The sequence below is a fragment of the Dinoponera quadriceps genome, unplaced genomic scaffold (genome assembly GCF_001313825.1).
Source record: "Dinoponera quadriceps isolate SergipeBrazil2010 unplaced genomic scaffold, ASM131382v1 scaffold1114, whole genome shotgun sequence".
NCBI classification, from domain to species: domain Eukaryota; kingdom Metazoa; phylum Arthropoda; class Insecta; order Hymenoptera; family Formicidae; genus Dinoponera; species Dinoponera quadriceps.
The window spans coordinates 150522-168101 of record NW_014555649.1 but is presented as its reverse complement, the minus strand read 5'-3'; the positions used below and the strand labels follow the sequence as shown (position 1 = coordinate 168101).

The 17580-nt window shown below is 41.6% G+C and overlaps 4 protein-coding genes across 8 annotated transcripts in view; 2 read left to right on the top strand and 2 right to left on the bottom strand.

Moving 5' to 3' along the window:
* LOC106745106 (tetratricopeptide repeat protein 36 homolog) overlaps positions 1 to 3011 on the top strand; it is a 4346-nt gene extending 1335 nt beyond the window's left edge. The window contains exons 2-3 of the mRNA XM_014620386.1: positions 1754 to 1951; positions 2049 to 3011. Of these exons, the coding sequence (XP_014475872.1) occupies positions 1754 to 1951; positions 2049 to 2299 (449 nt within the window). The 3' untranslated portion in view covers positions 2300 to 3011. The remainder of the gene's footprint in view (positions 1 to 1753; positions 1952 to 2048) is intronic.
* Positions 3012 to 7507, bottom strand: LOC106745105 (translocation protein SEC62). The gene is made up of 5 exons (XM_014620385.1): positions 7081 to 7507; positions 6244 to 6735; positions 4743 to 5090; positions 4529 to 4629; positions 3012 to 4019 (listed from the first exon to the last, which is right to left on the bottom strand). Exons 1-5 carry the CDS (start codon positions 7114 to 7116, stop codon positions 3836 to 3838), a joined length of 1161 nt encoding a protein of 386 aa, XP_014475871.1. The 5' UTR covers positions 7117 to 7507; the 3' UTR covers positions 3012 to 3835.
* A 1237-nt stretch (positions 7508 to 8744) lies between these two features.
* LOC106745108 (THAP domain-containing protein 4-like) lies at positions 8745 to 11318 on the bottom strand. Of its 4 annotated transcripts, none has more exons than XM_014620392.1 (6): positions 10959 to 11314; positions 10649 to 10845; positions 10379 to 10545; positions 10097 to 10301; positions 9595 to 10014; positions 8745 to 9357 (listed from the first exon to the last, which is right to left on the bottom strand). In XM_014620392.1, exons 3-5 carry the CDS (start codon positions 10529 to 10531, stop codon positions 9830 to 9832), a joined length of 543 nt encoding a protein of 180 aa, XP_014475878.1. In that variant the 5' UTR covers positions 10532 to 10545; positions 10649 to 10845; positions 10959 to 11314; the 3' UTR covers positions 8745 to 9357; positions 9595 to 9829. The 4 variants fall into 4 exon arrangements, with proteins under 4 accessions (XP_014475878.1, XP_014475877.1, XP_014475879.1 ...); XM_014620391.1 differs by having other exon boundaries at positions 10649 to 10938; positions 11058 to 11314; XM_014620393.1 differs by having other exon boundaries at positions 10766 to 11318.
* Positions 11277 to 17506, top strand: LOC106745107 (suppressor of fused homolog). Of its 2 annotated transcripts, none has more exons than XM_014620387.1 (8): positions 11277 to 11349; positions 11490 to 12196; positions 13184 to 13276; positions 14342 to 14651; positions 15735 to 15970; positions 16076 to 16297; positions 16370 to 16577; positions 16749 to 17506. In XM_014620387.1, the coding sequence occupies exons 2-8, from the start codon at positions 11994 to 11996 to the stop codon at positions 16812 to 16814; spliced, it is 1338 nt and encodes a 445-aa protein (XP_014475873.1). In that variant the 5' UTR covers positions 11277 to 11349; positions 11490 to 11993; the 3' UTR covers positions 16815 to 17506. The 2 variants fall into 2 exon arrangements, with proteins under 2 accessions (XP_014475873.1, XP_014475874.1); XM_014620388.1 differs by having other exon boundaries at positions 11302 to 11349; positions 11568 to 12196.
* The last annotated feature ends 74 nt before the right edge of the window (positions 17507 to 17580 follow it).

Genomic DNA, 17580 nt, shown 5'->3' with positions numbered 1-17580 from the left:
GTATTATGTTATAAATTTATGTATTTATTCAAAATGAATTCTTAGAAGGAACAACAATAAATATAACCGTGAAATTTTTATATATTATAGATACTGACTTGTCAGAAAATAAATACAGACTATCGGGACACTTTCTACAAAACGAATAAACTTTTAAACTCAACTTAAATTATTGATTATTCAGTTTTTTATCTTAAAAAAAAAATTTTTAAATAACCTTGTTAAAAAAAGTTATTTGCCAAAATTGCAAATATATTTATTTTTGTCAGCTCCAGAACAATCAATATATGCCCACATTTTACATTACTAAACATCCACATCTATATACAAAAAAATTTTCAATCCTACTATGAAATTTTGAAAAGCTGTAAACGGCATTCTTTTTTAAATAAATTCTTTATCGATTAAATCTCTGAAACAGGAGAAATAACATTTATTGAAAAACTGGTACTCCAAAAACCACATTTCTTCGAAATTTTTCGACTTTTTGTCCATTTTTAGAAGTAAGAGAAATTTTTCTAGCAATTCTTAGGTGTAGTTTATAGAGAATTTAAATAGAAATATATCAAGAAAAAAAAATTATTCCGATATGTCTTTTTATTTTTTAGAAATCGTGGTAAAACTGGAAAAACCTAATTGTGAGAAAAATACGTTCAAAATTTCACGACAGATATTTTCGACGTAATAAAATGTGTTTACCCGACTCAAAACTGTCCTGGATCATAGAATGTGGTGTAGAAATTCTGCAATATCAGGTAGATTCTCGTTATCTATTGGCGATAAAGAAATCATCCGGATGAGAAATTGTAACGTAGATAGAAGATTGGGTAAACCAACTTCTTTTTTGAAGTTAGATGTTAATGGCCTATACAATTAATTTAGTTAAGTTAAAGTAACCTAAATAAAAACTAATTAAAAGTTGAGTTAAAATTAACTTATTAAAGTTAAAGCTTAATTATACAAAACTATATACATGTATAATTTAGAACAAGAATAGTTAAGTTAGGTTTATATGTATAGTCTCGCGTAACTAACTTCCAATTGCTAACTTAAATTAATTTACCAACCCTGCATAAGTATAACGTAACTGATGCTTGGCATTTGCTGGGATATATCATGTGATTCAACTGAAAAATATTCAAATTCGTCTAAATTTAAATCTGGGCGTCTCACATGGGACAAATTTCAAATAATGACTTGATGTTTGTGCTATCTGGGGTGAAAGTTATCTTGTTTGAATATGCAGTTTAATGTAGTATCTGTTAAACGTAACATATTAAAACTCCGTAATTGAATTCTCTCAGTGGTACACAGTAATAATAATGTCAGTACTGTGATAATTAGCAGATTTTACATTGCCCGCAGACGAGACATTCGTCACAACGATTGGACTCGATTCAAACCGCAGACGCTGCGCGGCCTCCCTCGAAAGATCGCCGAGCGCTTAAGACTCTCGCGGCTAACCGCACAAAGTCTGTCGCACAAAGTGTGCTCGCCGGTGCAATTAGCTCTCACGCGAGAAATCCGGAACGTCATGAATATGTAAGAAACCGTCGCGCTCGTGCGACAAATAAATTCTCCTGTTATCGTGTAACTCTCAAGGTTACGCCGCTGCGCAGAAAAGAAACAGGAAAATAACTCGTTACTGCGCGTTCTTCTACGAGATACATAAAAGCGTGAGCTTTTGAGAACGACAATTTTATTCAACATCTTCTGATATTTCTCTAACGATACTTTTCCTCACGTCTTTCAGAGACGACCGCTGCTCTCGAGGATGACTGCTTGGAGCCGCAGGTGCTGGACACGGTGAAAAGGGCAATAGTGTGTGCGGAAGCGAAGAACTTCGACGAGTCCTTTCGACTTTTCGACGAAGCCCTGACGAAGGCACCCGAGTCATCGGCGATCCTGAACGACAGGGCGCAGGCGTTACGTTTGGCGAATCGGCACGAAGGTATCTCGCGATGTAACGTCAAGTCTCAAGCGTGTAAATCTCCGGGTGTATACGTGAAGGTGGTCGCGCTGAGAAATGTCCAATTTTCTCCTCGTAGAAGCTTTGAAGGACCTGCATCTGGCGGTGGAACTGAGCGGAGGGAAAGGGAAAGCCGGCGTCCAGGCGCTCTGTCAGCGCGGCGCCCTTTATCGCTGGATGGAGCGGGACGAGAAGGCGACGGAGGACTTCAGTCGAGCGGCCAAGGCAGGCTCGAATTTCGCCAGGTCGCAATTGGTCGCCCTGAATCCGTACGCGGCCATGTGCAACGCGATGCTGCGCGAGATCACCTGCAAGGCCAGTTATCCGTGACGCGACGCGTCGCTGCCGTACATTTTATATCAACGACTGCTCCATATAGATAACGCTTTATTTTATTCTCTATTTCGAAATACAGGTAAAATCACGAGTGGTATATTCCACATCGATACGAAAAATGTTTCGTCGTCGCGTCGTCAAATGAGAATAACAATAATACTAAATATTATTTGGAGAAATTACACATAAGAATATAAATTACAATCTCTCTCTCTCTATCTCTCTTTCTTTCTTTCTCTTTCTTTGTTATTAAACGTCGGGATAAATTCCTTCGTGAGGTGTGGACTTATTTATTTCTGCTAAAAAAGGAACTCGCGCTAGACAGGGCGAAACGATGGAGACACCGGTTGAAGTTTGTACCCGTAAAGATTTCATTCTTCCAGCTAAATGATTTTTCCCCCGGGGGATATAGAGATTTTCTCTTTCTCACACACACACACACGCGCGCGCGCGCGCACATACACCCAATGGCGAGAACATGATGGATCTCGCCTAACTACAATTGTTTTACGTTTCGTCGGTAGACACATCAAGCTCGTTGAGAGATTGAAGACTTCGAACGAGTATTCAATTTATTCAACAGAAACCAAACGTACCTTCGCGAGAAAACGCGATTACACGTTTAAAGGATAACATGATTCTCCTCGAATTACATACACACACACACGCATGCACGCACGCACATATATATATATATATATATATATATATATATACACACACATATACATGTATATGTATATATATATATACATATACATATATATACATATATATGTAGAATAAAACACGCCTTGTTACGTTCATATTTCTACAGACAGTACTTTACAACACGCGTCGGCCGCGCGAGGTCGTCTCTTGCGCTCAGAAAATCACACACGAACGATCTTTTTTTTCTCTCTCTCTTCCGTTCGCTCCTCCAGCCGTACTTAAATGCAGTCGTTAAAAATATTACGAGGGCTCGGGGATTTTGCAAATCAATAGAAAGGAAAGAAGATACGTACAAGCTTAGATATAGAAATGTGACAGGTAGAGCGTATAAATGTGATATCCAGACAAAACTTCTGAGAAAACCGAGTAATTTCCGATATTACATATTATTTTCCAAACACTGCCATCCTAATTCGTGCATCTCTTCTTTCCTTTCGAATGCAACGAACCCGGAGAATTCACTAAGATCGAGCCATTTTCAAGCCATCAACTGCCACAGTCCTCGCTCGCTGAAGCCTGGAACGGATTTTTTGTTATCGTTGGTTAAACAATTCCACGATGACGCAACCGAATCAAAGGAATAACAAATAAATATTCGGCAGTTGAGGGGTTGAATTCGCGCGCAATACGATGCGGTTTGTTAACACGCTTATCGTAAACCGTTTTCTCGCTCACCGAAATGTGAGCCTCGATAATTTTAGAATTGCACATTCATGTTCGAACGTAAGCATATATCGGTTTCAGCGATTATTAATGCGACAATTAAGAGCTGTCTGTTTCAGCATGTGAAGCTGTCTATTGCCTAGTATTCTCCCGGCCCTAAACCATAACAAAGTCCCGACCCGTGTTCGACTTCTCGCTCTCCGAACCCTCTTCGCTGCCTTCCTCAGCTTCGGCGGAGTCGCACGAGTCCTTCCTTTCCGTGCTGGGCGATGGTTCCTCCTCCATTTGCGCCTCCTCCTCCTCCTTGGGTGATTCCCGCATTTCCTCGGATTTCTCTTCCCTGAGGACGAAACATACCATTGAAGATGTCTCACACAAAACGTGCATCCAATTTGACAGCCGGTGTGCTAGTTTATACCGATCGTTTGATATTATGTACCAAGCTGGTCTAATTGCATCAAGGAGACAACTTAGTACAATATAAAGCCGATATCGAAGCATTTCACTGATGAAAAAGGTCAGATAAAAAGTTACTAGTTGCCACGCGTATCAAATAACCGGTTTAAACTAGAATAACGGCCTTGGTTACACCGACCATTCAATACACATACCAACTGGCAATTTTATTTTGAACTATATTTTAGTGGCACGTGTAAATAACAGTGTATCGAACTGAACTCGATATATATCTTTCTAATCCTAATATTATAGCCATAGTACGCTGTCGTTTATACTCATCATCGAAATGACTCGAGGTAATCCGATGGAAAATTGTTACTTAACACGCATATCGAACGACTGTTCGAACGACGGTTCAACTTAGGTAGGCCAATAACGCGCGAAACTTACGACTGAATCAACGTCGCGTCCTCGGAGTCGGAATCCTTATCTTTCTTTCTTCTCTTTTTACTGACTTTCTTATCGCCGGACGTGGAGCCGTAGTACTCGTACTGTAAGTATATTTTTGCGTTAGATCTGCGTTAGAATCTTGCGTTAGATTTACGATCAGCTCGTAAGTTCATTATGGACGAAACCACCGGCCCGAGAAAGGTCTGATACCAACCTGATATAACGGCCAGAAAGATGCGAAGAAGCCGACATCGGCCGTTAAGTTGGGCAGCAGCCACAGGTGGCATCTACCTAACGTGGGTACCCACAGAAGACAGAACACGATCATTCTGATAATTGCCAATGCTAATATAAATACGAGGAATCCTGCGGCCGCGACGCTCAGGTAATACACTCCGTGACGAATGGTCAACGGCCAAAGTGGGAAGAGGCAGACTGCTATTGCTCCTAAGACTACAAGCGTGCCGAAGAACCAGTAATACACAGGAATTGGCTCATATATCCACACGTATGCGTCATTACAATCTACAAAGTATTGTTCCATGTGCATCTCTAGTCTTACCTGCAATCAAAGATACGCGTTTAATTTTTCTACGTTAAGAATTGAGAGTAGAGTCGCGTTCAACGGACACGAGAAAATCGGCTTTGGCTGTTCCTCCGAAAACGGCCGTGTCCCGATTTAGCTCAAATCTTGTAAATAGGCTTCTTTTTTGGATAGAGAATAAGTATCTCAAAAGGATTCTCGGCGATTCGAAAAGTAAATATCTTTTCTCTCTAACGTTTTTCCCAAATTTAACATTCTTTTGTGTATGTTAACATATTGCCTTGCAATAGTTCTAACCATATAATGTAAAAGTCATGATCCGGAGTAATATTTGGAAGTATTAGCTATCGTTCATCGTTTATCGAAAAATTATTAAACAAATAAGTTAAATGGGAAGGTAATTTGCGGAAATGTATATATAAGAAATTATGGGCGCATAACTTTGCCCTCTCAACCCCCAGATCGGAGATAAAGCCCTTCCCATTCCACATTGTAACTTCTTTTGCAATAAGAAAAATTCGAAAATCCCAAGTCTTTCGGGGCAAGTTCACAAATGAGAACACCGATGAGGAGATAAGACTCATGGAGACCGAATAGTTTCAAAGTTCCTAAACCTTGTATAGGGATTTTTACTAATATTCTCAGCATCTATTATTTCAGTATAAAATAGTCTCATTTTAGCAAGTTAAAAGATTTAAACATAACCAGAACAACTGAAACTTTTATTAACAATTCTTTAACGAACAATGAGCGACAGCCTCAACTTTCAGCGTTATTCAGAATGATGACTTTAACAACATATGTCAAAATCATAACTGTATCTCGTTGCTCCGTTAAACACAACACTTATACTCTCGATTTCCAAGTTTGATTCTTAGTTCGCAGACTTTCATATACGTAACAAATATATTTTATTTTCTTAACAAATTGCGAATGTTCCTTGTCTATGCATAATATTATTCGCATTATTTGGTTAGTAATTTACAAGTACAAAACAGCAAGAAAAAGTTGAGAAAATGTAAAAAAAAAGTGGCTTGCTTTTCAAGTTCTCAAGAATCTTTAGGATACTTTGGGATACTTATTTTCTGAAAAAAAAAACTATTTACAAAATTTGAGCTAAGTCGTAGCATGGCTGTTTCCGGAAGTTTCTCTGACTGCTCCTCGTACTTACTTTTGGCTTTTTCTTGGACTTCTTTTGATCATCAGACTTTTCCTCATCCTTCTCATCCTTCACCACAGCCATGTCTTTGTTCTCTTTGGGTTCTTCCTTCTCCTTCTCCTTCTCCTTTTCCTTTTCCTTTTTCTCCTTATCTCCTTCTTTCCTCTCCTCCTTGGTATCCTTGGTCGTCTTCTTCTTAATACCCCGCATTTTGTTGAGTTCTTCCTCCGATATCACCACCTTCTTCGCCCTGTGAAAGAACTTGTGCCTCAACATCTGGTCCAAGAACTGGGAGACTTGTTTGCGGTTCTCGAACACCGAGCTCCAGGGTGAGCTTTCCAGCAAGGCGTCGACGGCCCTCGACCCGGTGAAGTACTCGACATTGTGGGTCCTGTCGAACTTGGTCTTCTTCGACGGTACATTGTTGCGGATCCACTTAGCCACCGAGTACTCCTCCTTGGACGGTTTGTCCTGTGCGACCTTAGGGTCTAAACTGGCTACTTCCTGTCACAACAGACAACAACGACTCGCATCAGACGAAGACCGAGAGGGACCGACCGGGTGACGGACGATGTGCGTCGCACGTCGTACATTGCCCTCCGCGGGATTGGACTGACACGAAGGGTCAGCTTGCGCGAGATTCTCCGGCGCGAGCGGTACGCCTGTTTTTGTGTCTACGTCATCTGGAGTAGCGCGCTCGTCGGCGCGCCGACACGAATATCCTCGGGGTCGCGGGAACGAGGTGCGTGACAAGCGTGCGTGCGTCGCATTTCGTGTCGGCCGACGACGATCACGATCGCGCCGCGAGTCGTACGTCGCGAATACACGCGAGCCATATGCGACGCTTACGTTTTTGCGCTTCCTGCTTTTCCTGCGCTCCGCCATCTTGTAAATTCCAAGTCACGCTTGCGCGCACTGCGAGATGATACCGCTGCTGCTGCCGGCCGAATCTGGCTACGGACTGACTCTCGGGGAACATACGCGAAGCCGGTGCGTCTCTGAAGCACCGTTGCGACACGCCGGAACTGTTCGCTCGACGACCGGCATTTACTCCCTCCTGCTCCTCCCCCCCCGTCTCCTCGCCGCGCGCAACCCGTATCTTTTGGGACGTGACGCGCTTGTTGTGTGTGTGTATGTGTGTGTATGTGTTATTTGCGAATTTACCGAATGAATTTTTCGATTCGCCGGACGCGCGTCACGAAACTACGTGACGCGTCGAATAAACTGGACTCGAGGATTTCGCGAGGTATCGCAGATACTTGACTGGTCGAAATATATCGTGAGATAAAGGAGCTGTTGTCGATAATGCAGAACTTCTGCTGTTGCGGAACGGCGAAGCCCGTCGCAGCGTTCGCGGCGACCGGAACCTGAAGAATCGGTCGCCGCGCGTCGAAACCACCAATTTCGGTGGACGTCGACCAAAATTCTGCCGGGAGACGGAATTTTGGTCGGGAATCGGTTTTAATGGAATGTATTCCAATGAAATTTGTTTTTTTAATACTTTCCTATTATTTTTATAATATTTTTCTAACGAATGGAAATGAAAATATGTAAATTGAGCCAATTAAACATAATTAAGAATGTTTCAAGTAAAATCATTGACAACACTTTAGGGAAAATTAAGGTAATAAAGAAGTAATAAATAATATGATAAGAAGTGTTCCTATTCGGTTTCATCAGCTAGCACTACGTATAGGAACAACCCAGCCTTGAGAAACAAATTTTGATACAAGGAGTGCCCTTATTTACCCATAAAATAATTTAGATAATTATAAAAAAATCATACGAAGAGAAGAAAATTATAGAACTCGTAGTTATATTAATTTCAGCAAACAACAGGAAACAAATAGGACAAACAGGAAATAAATAAACTTCAATGTACACATGCAACATATTTTATATCTACAATTGTATATGTGTGCGTTTCTGTGTGTGTCGTGTATATGTATGTGAAAATTTTATATTTTTTTATTAAAAATCCTCAAGACTATTCATATTTATATCATCACCTTTTACATTTATATATTTTATTTTCAATAATTCCAGTGTTTTGCAGTCTGAAACTCATTATATATGCGTACATAATATAAGAATATATATATATATATATATATATGACCAACTGAATCACTTCTGGTACACAGGCGATATACAAATGGTGTGCCAATTCGAGCGACTATTACTGTTGTTACTTTTGCGATCTCATCACTTCTATATGAGTAAAAATTATAGATACTAATTGTGTGTGTGTGTGTGTGTGTGTGTACTAAGCACAATACACACTATCGCAATCACAATAGAACATATATTAGGAATAAGAATGAATATTAATACGTTGACTGCCAACTACGAGATATCTCGTAGGTTGTTTACTTGCCCAGAACGCCAACTACGAGTTATCACGTCGCTTCATTACTTGATTAAATTAAATTGGCTTCTTAGACCAGAATCGTGGAAAGTTCCGTGGCAGTCAACGTGTTAAATATTACTCTATAAGCGCATAATATTATTTAATATCAAATAATATTTTGGGCACATTCTTAAAATATCAGACGTAATATTTTAATAATATTCTGATAATATTACTATAACGTAAGTCAAAAATGCGTAAAGTCAGGGTACAAATTTTCATATAAATATGTACATACTAACCTGGAATAATTGGTTCTTTGATAGCAGGTTTATAAAGAGAACACTAATTTATTGATACTAATTTATTAATACTAATAGTAATCAAAGGTGTTTCTTACAACATAATTTAAAAAATAAGTTTTAAGTGAAGTAAAAAAAAGATTATTTTGAAGTAGATGGCTTCATAAAATCTAGTAAAGAAGTTCTGGCAACACAAAGATGCCAGAAACAATTTGCGTTCGCGCGCCTGAGACACGTTTATGAAAGCTGCAAGTGCGTACCTGCCGCCTCGCAATAAACGGGAGATGAGTGGTGGGGGGGAAGCGAAGAAATTGTCAATCGCGTAACTCTGACTTCGCGCAAGTCGGGTTAGCGTAACACGGGGTATTACTCTGAAATGATTCCATCTCCATGAATTTCGTCTCCTCGTCGGTGTTGTAGTTGTCAACTTACTCCGAAGGACTTAGGATTCTCCAACTTTTACAATTCTCCTTACTGTAAGAGAAGTCCTGATATTAATAATATATGTCAAGATCGTTGATTGAGAGGGTTGGCCTTATGTAAATATTTACCATATTCCAACGTAAAATTCCGGTATTTTAAAGCGATATATCTCGAAAACTATATGTAACCCCCATATGGTTCATAGAAACAAATCGATTCAGAATTTTACCCTTTATAATATATTTGAAAACTATATAAAGAGAAGTGTAACCTTTTCCATATAATTACCTATTGTTTAAATACTCTGTGTTACTTCGAGTAGTATCAAAGATTTATCATTCAAAAGTGATAACTTTGTGTAGTCTCTCTTCTTCCTCCAGCTGTTTAATCTTCTCTTCGTCCTTGATAATATATGTTAAGTTGATCTAATATTTTCATTTTCTTTTTTTATGCTGAATCTGCATTATTTTTCACAATTGCTTCCTCTTGGTTGAAAGAGACTCCATTGTTTCTATCAATTTTGTCATGTCCCATTGTTTATAGAACCAGATAGATCATTTAAATCCTTTGATATATTCCCTAACTCTTCTAATTGCATTATATTATTTTCATAAACATTTCTAAACTCATTATTGTTATTAGTTTCCTCATTATTTGTCACTTGCTTCCTATGCAATTGTCTGTCACATACCTTTTGCAATTCAGCACCTGTTATACAGTCAACATCTTTGCAAATCACTTCTCCTTAGAAAATAACTAAATCCCAATATATAATAATTCATCCATATACCTTTCTTTGTGGAATATCTCGATTTTTTCCGCAGTATAGATACTGAATCTAGGATATTTTTTCTCCTCATTGGGGTGTCCCTTTCTTTCTCTTTCAGAAACATATACACGCAATTTGTGACAAATATTGTGGGCACGGCACAAGCTTTCAGCTTTTTCTTGCCATCTATTCGCACTTTTTCCCACATGTCTGATGCAAAGTGCGCCTGAAAATCCAGCAGTCCTCATCAATACCAACATCCGAACGAATACAACATTCAAATACAAGCGTTGTGTCGTGTACTTCGCATAAAGCCGAGTGGGGTGTCGGTGACCAGTCCTGTCGGTTCATATTCTTCACCCAGGCTTCTCGTCTCTCCTTGTTCCGCGGGAAATTGCACATTTTGAATCCCTTGCTGGAGGAATTCGTGCACCACGCAGCCACGCAACCGGGCATGACGTCTGACTAATCTGAAATAACAATTGACAAGGTGACAAACGTGCTGCGAACACTGAGGGGTTATATTTTCTGATACACGTAACAACAAACGAAACGCATATATTGTCAAGTTACCGGCAGATATTGATACGTTCGTTCACATCAATCGAATTCGCGTCAATTATCACCACGGTTTAACAACGCCGGTACATCCTGTAATTTACATTCAGCCAGAACCTGTTGAACACTCACGTCACTGAACCTGCCCTCACCCGCACCTACGCTGCCCCCCTGAGATTTTTTCATCACCCTTTCTAGATTGCGTTCGGGAACTCCACCGGTGGAAGGTAAAACAGAGTGAGTGGTGATAGGAGCAGAATAGACCTCCCGGTTGCAAATAGTTTCCGAACGGTAGATCACGTAAGCTACAATTTATATCACTCACTTATCACGTCAAGTACTAGGAAGGAGAATCCTCGAGAAATAGTAAATCGGTTGATTATTCTCCTCGATACATAATTAGCGTCTTCCGTCAGAGAGAAACCTGAAAGCGGCCACGTGGTCGGCTATTTTCCTCGGTACCGTTTTACGCGTGTGGCAGCCAGGAGCCGGTGCAGTCTCGGCGGCAGAAGTCGTCATATCTGGCGGTAGGAAGAAGTTCACGTCGCACCGAAAAATGATCCAGCGGCATCACGACACTAACGATCACGTCGGGGTCACCAGTCGTGGCATCGGCACAGTATTATGCCGGCCACAAGTGGACGACGACTCTTTGCTCGGCGCTATATCGGCATTCGAGGAAGGCAGGGATCAATCATTGCAATCCAGCTTGTCGAGTTGCGTATATTATCTGAAATTTCACCGCATGAGGAATAACTTCTGAGGCATCTGTTCATTACAGCTGCACTGCTGAACTAGTAGCAATAAGTTGAAGCGAGACAAGTATATGTTTTCTCACTTCAACTTGTTGCACCAGTTCAGCAGTGCAGTTATGAAGAACAGGCCGCTTATATTAAATCTACCAAGCTCTGGAACTCGAAATTACTAATTAAAGACTAGAGACATGCGACGCTGGTGGCGCGGCACGTTCACCTTCAAATGGTTCGTAGCCAATGAAATGAGCCGTACAGCATCTGAAGATAAACTTAAGATGATCTTACATGTAAGATCCAACTATGAATACCGGCCATGTGTGAAGTGTAGCGGAGCGCAGGCGAAACGAGCAAATCCGTCCCCGACTCGCCCGAGAACGCCTGCAGAGGCGCTGCGCGTTTGCCAGGGATTTCCGCCACGCTCCTCCGTCTCTCTTATCTACGCGATACCTGTTTGCGTACGATTGTGCTTTTGTCTCGCCAGTGGCCGCTGACGCTGGTGCGTTACGTGTGTGTTGGGTTGCGAGTGCGTGTCCGGTCGTGTCGTAAACAAAGTGCCTTCGGCGTGGCGAGCACGCGCTTCCTGCGGATCCACGGCGGATTTATCTATGTACGTCGCGAACATGCGCGAGCACGACGACCTGACGACGAGGTGTTTTGTGCCGGGCCATCACCAGCAGCAGCCGCCACCACCGCCGATCCAGGCACCATCGCCGCAAGCTCCGGGTTTGGACGCTTTGCACAGCCTCTGCAGGCAGATCTACCCCGACCAATGCAATCCGCTGACAGTCACGGCGGTTGTGAAATATTGGTGAGCACGCGACTCGACGACGCCGAGGGGGAATCGCCCTTCGCTCTCGCCCGAGAGAAAGTCGAGGAAGCCGTTCATGAACCACTCGTCCTGCCAGGGAGTAAACAATTAATTCGCGAGGCGGATGCACCGGTGACTCCGGTGCCCGACGAGGCGATTCGTGCACACGTCGTACTTGTTCGAAACTCTTCAGCAATTATTGTTTTCTTATGTTTTGATTCTTATATTGTTCTTGAATTATTATTGCACTTGTTACAATCGTTTTGTTGAATTTTTAACCTTCTGATGATAAGGTGAGACCAGATTGATCCCACAGCTTCATTTATTTTACAATACACACCTGCTGTTTTTCTTAAGGAATGTTTCATGTTATTATTTATTTATTTCTTTAATTTATTATTATATTACTTATCTATCTATTTATAATGTTTATTATAATATCCATTTATATTGTTTGTAATATAATATTTATTTATAATATCTGTTATATTATTTATTTCTTTTATTCATTTGGTACTTTGTACCCATCTTATGATTATATGAAGAATGCATACTCCCTTTGTTGTGCCAACCTCCGGTTGGCAGCAGCCTGGAATAAAAATGAACAAAACAGCACGAGGTCGGATCCGACCCCACCTTCCTGGATACGCTGAAGATCCACCTTGTTGTTAGAGGGTTAATTAATTCGTGTCTCTCGTGTACTGCACGATATCGCTTGTAGAAATATTGTTTTCCGGGTGTTATGCGGGATATCGCGATTTATTTTACGGTGATTGATTAGTTAAATTTTGTATTTTGATTTAACAAAATTAAAATCGCCGTGAACTTCCGTGAGCCGTCGCAAAGATCTGGAGCACTCGTGGAAACTCTTTTTATCGTTCCTCCCTTCGTGGAGAAACGAAGATTACCAGACTATATTTAGTCTCCCCCTATTCGCGTACATGTAAAACCGGATGCCCTGTCAGCTGATTTGAATTTTCCCCGCAGGTTAGGAGGACCTGACCCCCTCGATTACATCAGTATGTACGCCAGTCCAGGATGCCCCGAACTTGGAGTACCTCCGCACTGGCACTACATCAGGTGAGAATTCTCGTCCTGTAAATTCTCTACAGGTTGTTCCAAAAAAAATTCTTTCCGTTTCGTTGCACAATAGACACGGTTCAATCTGTGAAGACCGGAACGATTTCTTTTGGCATCTTTTCCTGATTCGAAAGTTAAATTTGTCAAGTTCGTAAACATGAATTAGCTAATCAAGTCGCTGAAAATTGCACCATTTTCTTTGTTTACATAATTTGTTTTTTTTTCAGAACAAATCTCTCAAATTCTCAAATTGGAAAGGTTGCAACACTTTTGTATCGATGAGTTTCAACGGGAAAACTTCTTTTTTCGAATAATAATCGGAAGATGAGTTTTCCAATTGTGGACGCCGGGCGCGTATTTAAACCTCATCGAAGTAAAAGTGTTTGCGAAAGTAGCGCGTATTCGGCTGAATTTAATTTAAATTTCGTTGGGGCGCAAATTGACGGTGATGGCAGATGCTTGACGTGCGTAGGCGACCGATTCGCCGTCTCTCTCGGATACGTCTCCTATTGGAATCTGTGCGCCGAATGACGAATGACCTTCCGCCAAAGGGTGCCGGTGTTTTTTTTTCTCCCTCCAGCGACCCTCGCTTCTTCAGTTTCGAACCAGCTGTCCCAATACTCCGACTCGTTTCTCTCTATATATAGGGAACGCGTAGGGTGCAGGAAGAACAAAGTCGTTTAAAGCGCGGTATGTCGGAAATAGAAGCGCCGGACTTCCCCCTTTTCGTCTGCCTCGTCTAATTATACGTCGCCATTGACCGAAACTACCGAGATTCTTTCGCGGCCGCGAAACTGTGCGGGTCATTTTCCTCGCGCGCGCCATGCGCAACGTTTTCTTTTTAGCAATACCGACGTTGCGTTCAATGACTTAACGAGGCTTTGCGAAGGAAGATTTGTTACCTCGCGTCGAATATATTCAACGTAAGCTACGTATTCTCATAAATTCAAATTTATCCAACTTGAATTTATTCCAGATACGCGTCATGTCGCACTGGTGATTTCTCCTCGACGGAGACTATTCGCATAATATTCACCGTTTTGCATTTTGTCTGTTGAAACGCAGCTTAGGGTTGTCAGATTTGCACGGAGATGGCCGGCTGCATCCTAAAAACGGCCCGGGTCGTCCGAGCGGATTCGGCTTCGAGTTTACCTTCCGGCTGGCGCGCGAAAGGGGCGAGACGACGCCGCCCACGTGGCCGGCGAACATGTTGCAGCAATTGGCCAAGTATGTTTTCAGTTCCGGAAACACGGTGATGCCGGGCGACCACGTCTCTTGGCACGCTCCGCTGAATGGCGAAGGCGGTCGCATCACCCAGATCTTGATGGGCAGGGACCCGCAGCTCCCAGTGTCGATTTCCACTCCCCATGGCGAGGTACATGGCGAAAGGTTTACAGCTCTATTATTAACTCTATTGTGGTCGCGCGGATGACAGGTGTCCATATTACCGTAATATTTGCTTTAAAAATGATAGATTATTTTTATATCTTAGTGATCATATCTTAGTGATTGATAGATATAATATATTTACTTCTTGCCTTTTTCGTCTTTGAAAGGGGGGAGTTTTACATCTATCTTACGTTTTAGTTTTTATTGAGTAATATACAAATAATATAAATATACAAAGACTTATATGTTCCTTAATCTTTATAATTTAGCTTTAGTTTGTATCAATACTATATATGCCTATATATGACTATAAATTGCTATACTATATAAGCCTATATATGACTAAATTGCCTTCGAAGTTTTAAATTGTTCTTAATTTTTGCTCTTTTGGCTTTTATTTTATTCCCCTTCCTTGCTCTAAGATTTTCTTTATTATACTATACTTTTTGTCTCCACAATTTATTGTTATATGCTCTTACGATTGCGCTTTAACATAGCCTACAGAGATTTTTCTCCTGTTTACGCCAGTATTTATTGTAGAGTTCTTTATTTCCATATCAGAATCTCGCTATATAAGTCTGCCTATTTCATTTCTACCATTCCTCTATATCGTGTCTTAATGCTTAAAACAAATCATTTCCAAAACAATATTGATCTCGTAATTTGTTCTTAATTTGTCTTTTGCTCTTAAATTCAGAAAAAGAATTAAAAATGGTTTATTGGTTTCCTTTTAAATAAGATCTTTTACGATTGTTAGTTCCATATAAATAAATATTACTTTCTAAAGAAATTTTTTTCATTGAAAATGTCAGTTTAAAATGGAGTTTAAAATGGAGGATACTTGTCATCCGCGCGTGACCACTTCGGGATTAACGTCTGTGAGCGCGTTGATTCTTCAGTTCAGAAGAAACAGGAATCAGATGAGTCTATGATTAAAACCGGTATACTCGACAGCTGCGTTTAGCCTTTAGTCTCTAATTGCGGACCGATATTAGTAACCAATGCGGATGCTCGCTGTAATAGATGCCGAAGACCAATCTGCTAATTATACCCTCGCTTTCGTAAACAGGTCTCGTTCGTTCAGATCGTCGGTGTCACCTCCGAGGAGCTGCAAGCAGCCCAGCACTGGAACGGTCTGGGCGTCGTTAACTTGCTGAAGAGTGCCCCGGAGTGCGGGCCGTGGTTAATCACAGACATGCGGAGAATGCATTCCATTATGGAGAGCGATCCCTCCATAGCGGAGAAGATACAGCGCGGCATCGAGAGAGACGGGTCGAACCTGAGTGGCGTGTCCGCCAAATGTTGGTGAGTGTAACGAATATTCAGGATGTCGGATGCCTGCTGTAGGTCACGATTGTTTTCCGAGAAGCGAGAGGACTTAATAAGGTACATGTGGTGTTTCAATGATAGGTGGGTGCAGATCACGGGCGACAAGAGCGCGGAGAGATATAGAGAACGGAGGAACGATTCCGACGACGACGAGAGGCAGCAGGAGGATGTGAAGCCGGTGGTGAAGACGGAGAGACTGTCGCCGTGCGAGCAGGACGCCGACGAGGGCAGTATTAAAATCCTGTCCGGCTTGCACCTTACGTTCAACCTCGAGGCCGGCTCGTTGCTGCCGTTAGCGATAAGGTTGACCGTCGTCGTTGTCGCGCCTCGGGCACACGTCGTTAGTGACCGATGAATAACAATGCAATGTTGCAGGGGCCGCGTTATGCACGGCAGGCATTTCACCTTCAAGTCCATACTGTCGCACTCGGCCGTCACGATAGTGGCACCGTCGGTTACCGGCACATTAGTCGCTAAGGAGAAACCGTACGTTCTTCAAGGACCGTGGCTGCAGGTACTTCTCTCGGAAGAACTGTACGAAAGAATGGCCCAAGAGTTCCAGGTCCTGAACACGCCGGATAAGGTAATTGCGTCGTTTGAGATCATTTCTGGGTAATTGGGAAACACACAGGCGCGTGTTTCAGGATCTCGCTGTTCTCCGAACGGCGAAGGATCTTGAAACGTTCCCTCGGTTCCTACTTATATCGACTGACATCGGTACTTCACGTGCGCTGATTAATCGATTCTGTTGCAGATTCAATTGCCAAAGACATTCTCTTGGCCGGAACATAAATTAGTCATCACCATCATCAACGATTAGATGTCCGACAACGGCGTGTGATTCCTGAAGATTGTCGTCTCGTTATCCGTCGATCACGTGTCGTCTCATTTATATAAATATATTTAAATTAAAGATAGCACACACAATAAAAGTATTATCGGTGAAAACCTCGCTGAAGACCGAGGTTTCTATTTATAGCGTCGATTGCCAGACCAGACGTGTCGACTTAAATTTTAAGGTTTTTGTAATTTATAAATTTTATATACGTCTCTCTTTCTCTCTCTCTCTCTCTCTCTCTTTCTCTCTCTCTCTCTCTCTCTCTCTCTCTATATATATATATATATATATATACACGCGCGCATGTCTCTTTAAGGGGATCAGTTTGCTCATCAATATGCGAAAGCAGAGATTGCAACATGTTTTCTTCGACAACGAACTCGCGCTCCGTTGTTCCTTCAAAAAAGCGATGTATTTTTCTACAAGGAATATTACCGATCTCTCTTTTACAAGTTGATGCCCGCTCATATATATGCGCGAGGGAAGACTCGTGATGTTCAATCTTTTCACAACCCGTTGCGAACCCTATCTCCGAGATAGATGGGTCGTCGGGTGATTCTCTCCCTATTATTTGCGAAAATGAAATCGCAAAAATAAGATCGTGACAAAAAATCGCGAATCTTCCTTCGCGTATGTATGTATTTAATTTTGTATATAACAGTATATAAATTATACATTATTACACAGCGAAGTTTTCATCTCGTATCTCGCGCTCTCTTTTCTCCCTCTCTCTCTCTCTTTCTCTCTC

Excerpts from the sequence above, each read along its gene's own strand:
- LOC106745107 (XM_014620387.1), top strand. The coding sequence starts at position 11,994 with ATGTACGTCGCGAACATGCGCGAGCACGACGACCTGACGACGAGGTGT. Across the intron at positions 13,277-14,341 it reads CCGCACTGGCACTACATCAG|CTTAGGGTTGTCAGATTTGC; the intron begins GTGAGAATTCTC and ends GTTGAAACGCAG. Across the intron at positions 16,298-16,369 it reads TTGCTGCCGTTAGCGATAAG|GGGCCGCGTTATGCACGGCA; the intron begins GTTGACCGTCGT and ends GCAATGTTGCAG.
- LOC106745105 (XM_014620385.1), bottom strand. The coding sequence starts at position 7,116 with ATGGCGGAGCGCAGGAAAAGCAGGAAGCGCAAAAAC. Across the intron at positions 4,630-4,742 it reads CTTTCTGGCCGTTATATCAG|TACGAGTACTACGGCTCCAC; the intron begins GTTGGTATCAGA and ends ATATACTTACAG. Across the intron at positions 4,020-4,528 it reads GACGCGACGTTGATTCAGTC|GGAAGAGAAATCCGAGGAAA; the intron begins GTAAGTTTCGCG and ends TTTCGTCCTCAG.
- LOC106745108 (XM_014620393.1), bottom strand. The coding sequence starts at position 10,531 with ATGCCCGGTTGCGTGGCTGCGTGGTGCACGAATTCCTCCAGCAAGGGA. Across the intron at positions 10,302-10,378 it reads CCCACTCGGCTTTATGCGAA|GCGCACTTTGCATCAGACAT; the intron begins GTACACGACACA and ends CTGGATTTTCAG. Across the intron at positions 10,015-10,096 it reads GAGATATTCCACAAAGAAAG|GTGCTGAATTGCAAAAGGTA; the intron begins GTATATGGATGA and ends ACTGTATAACAG.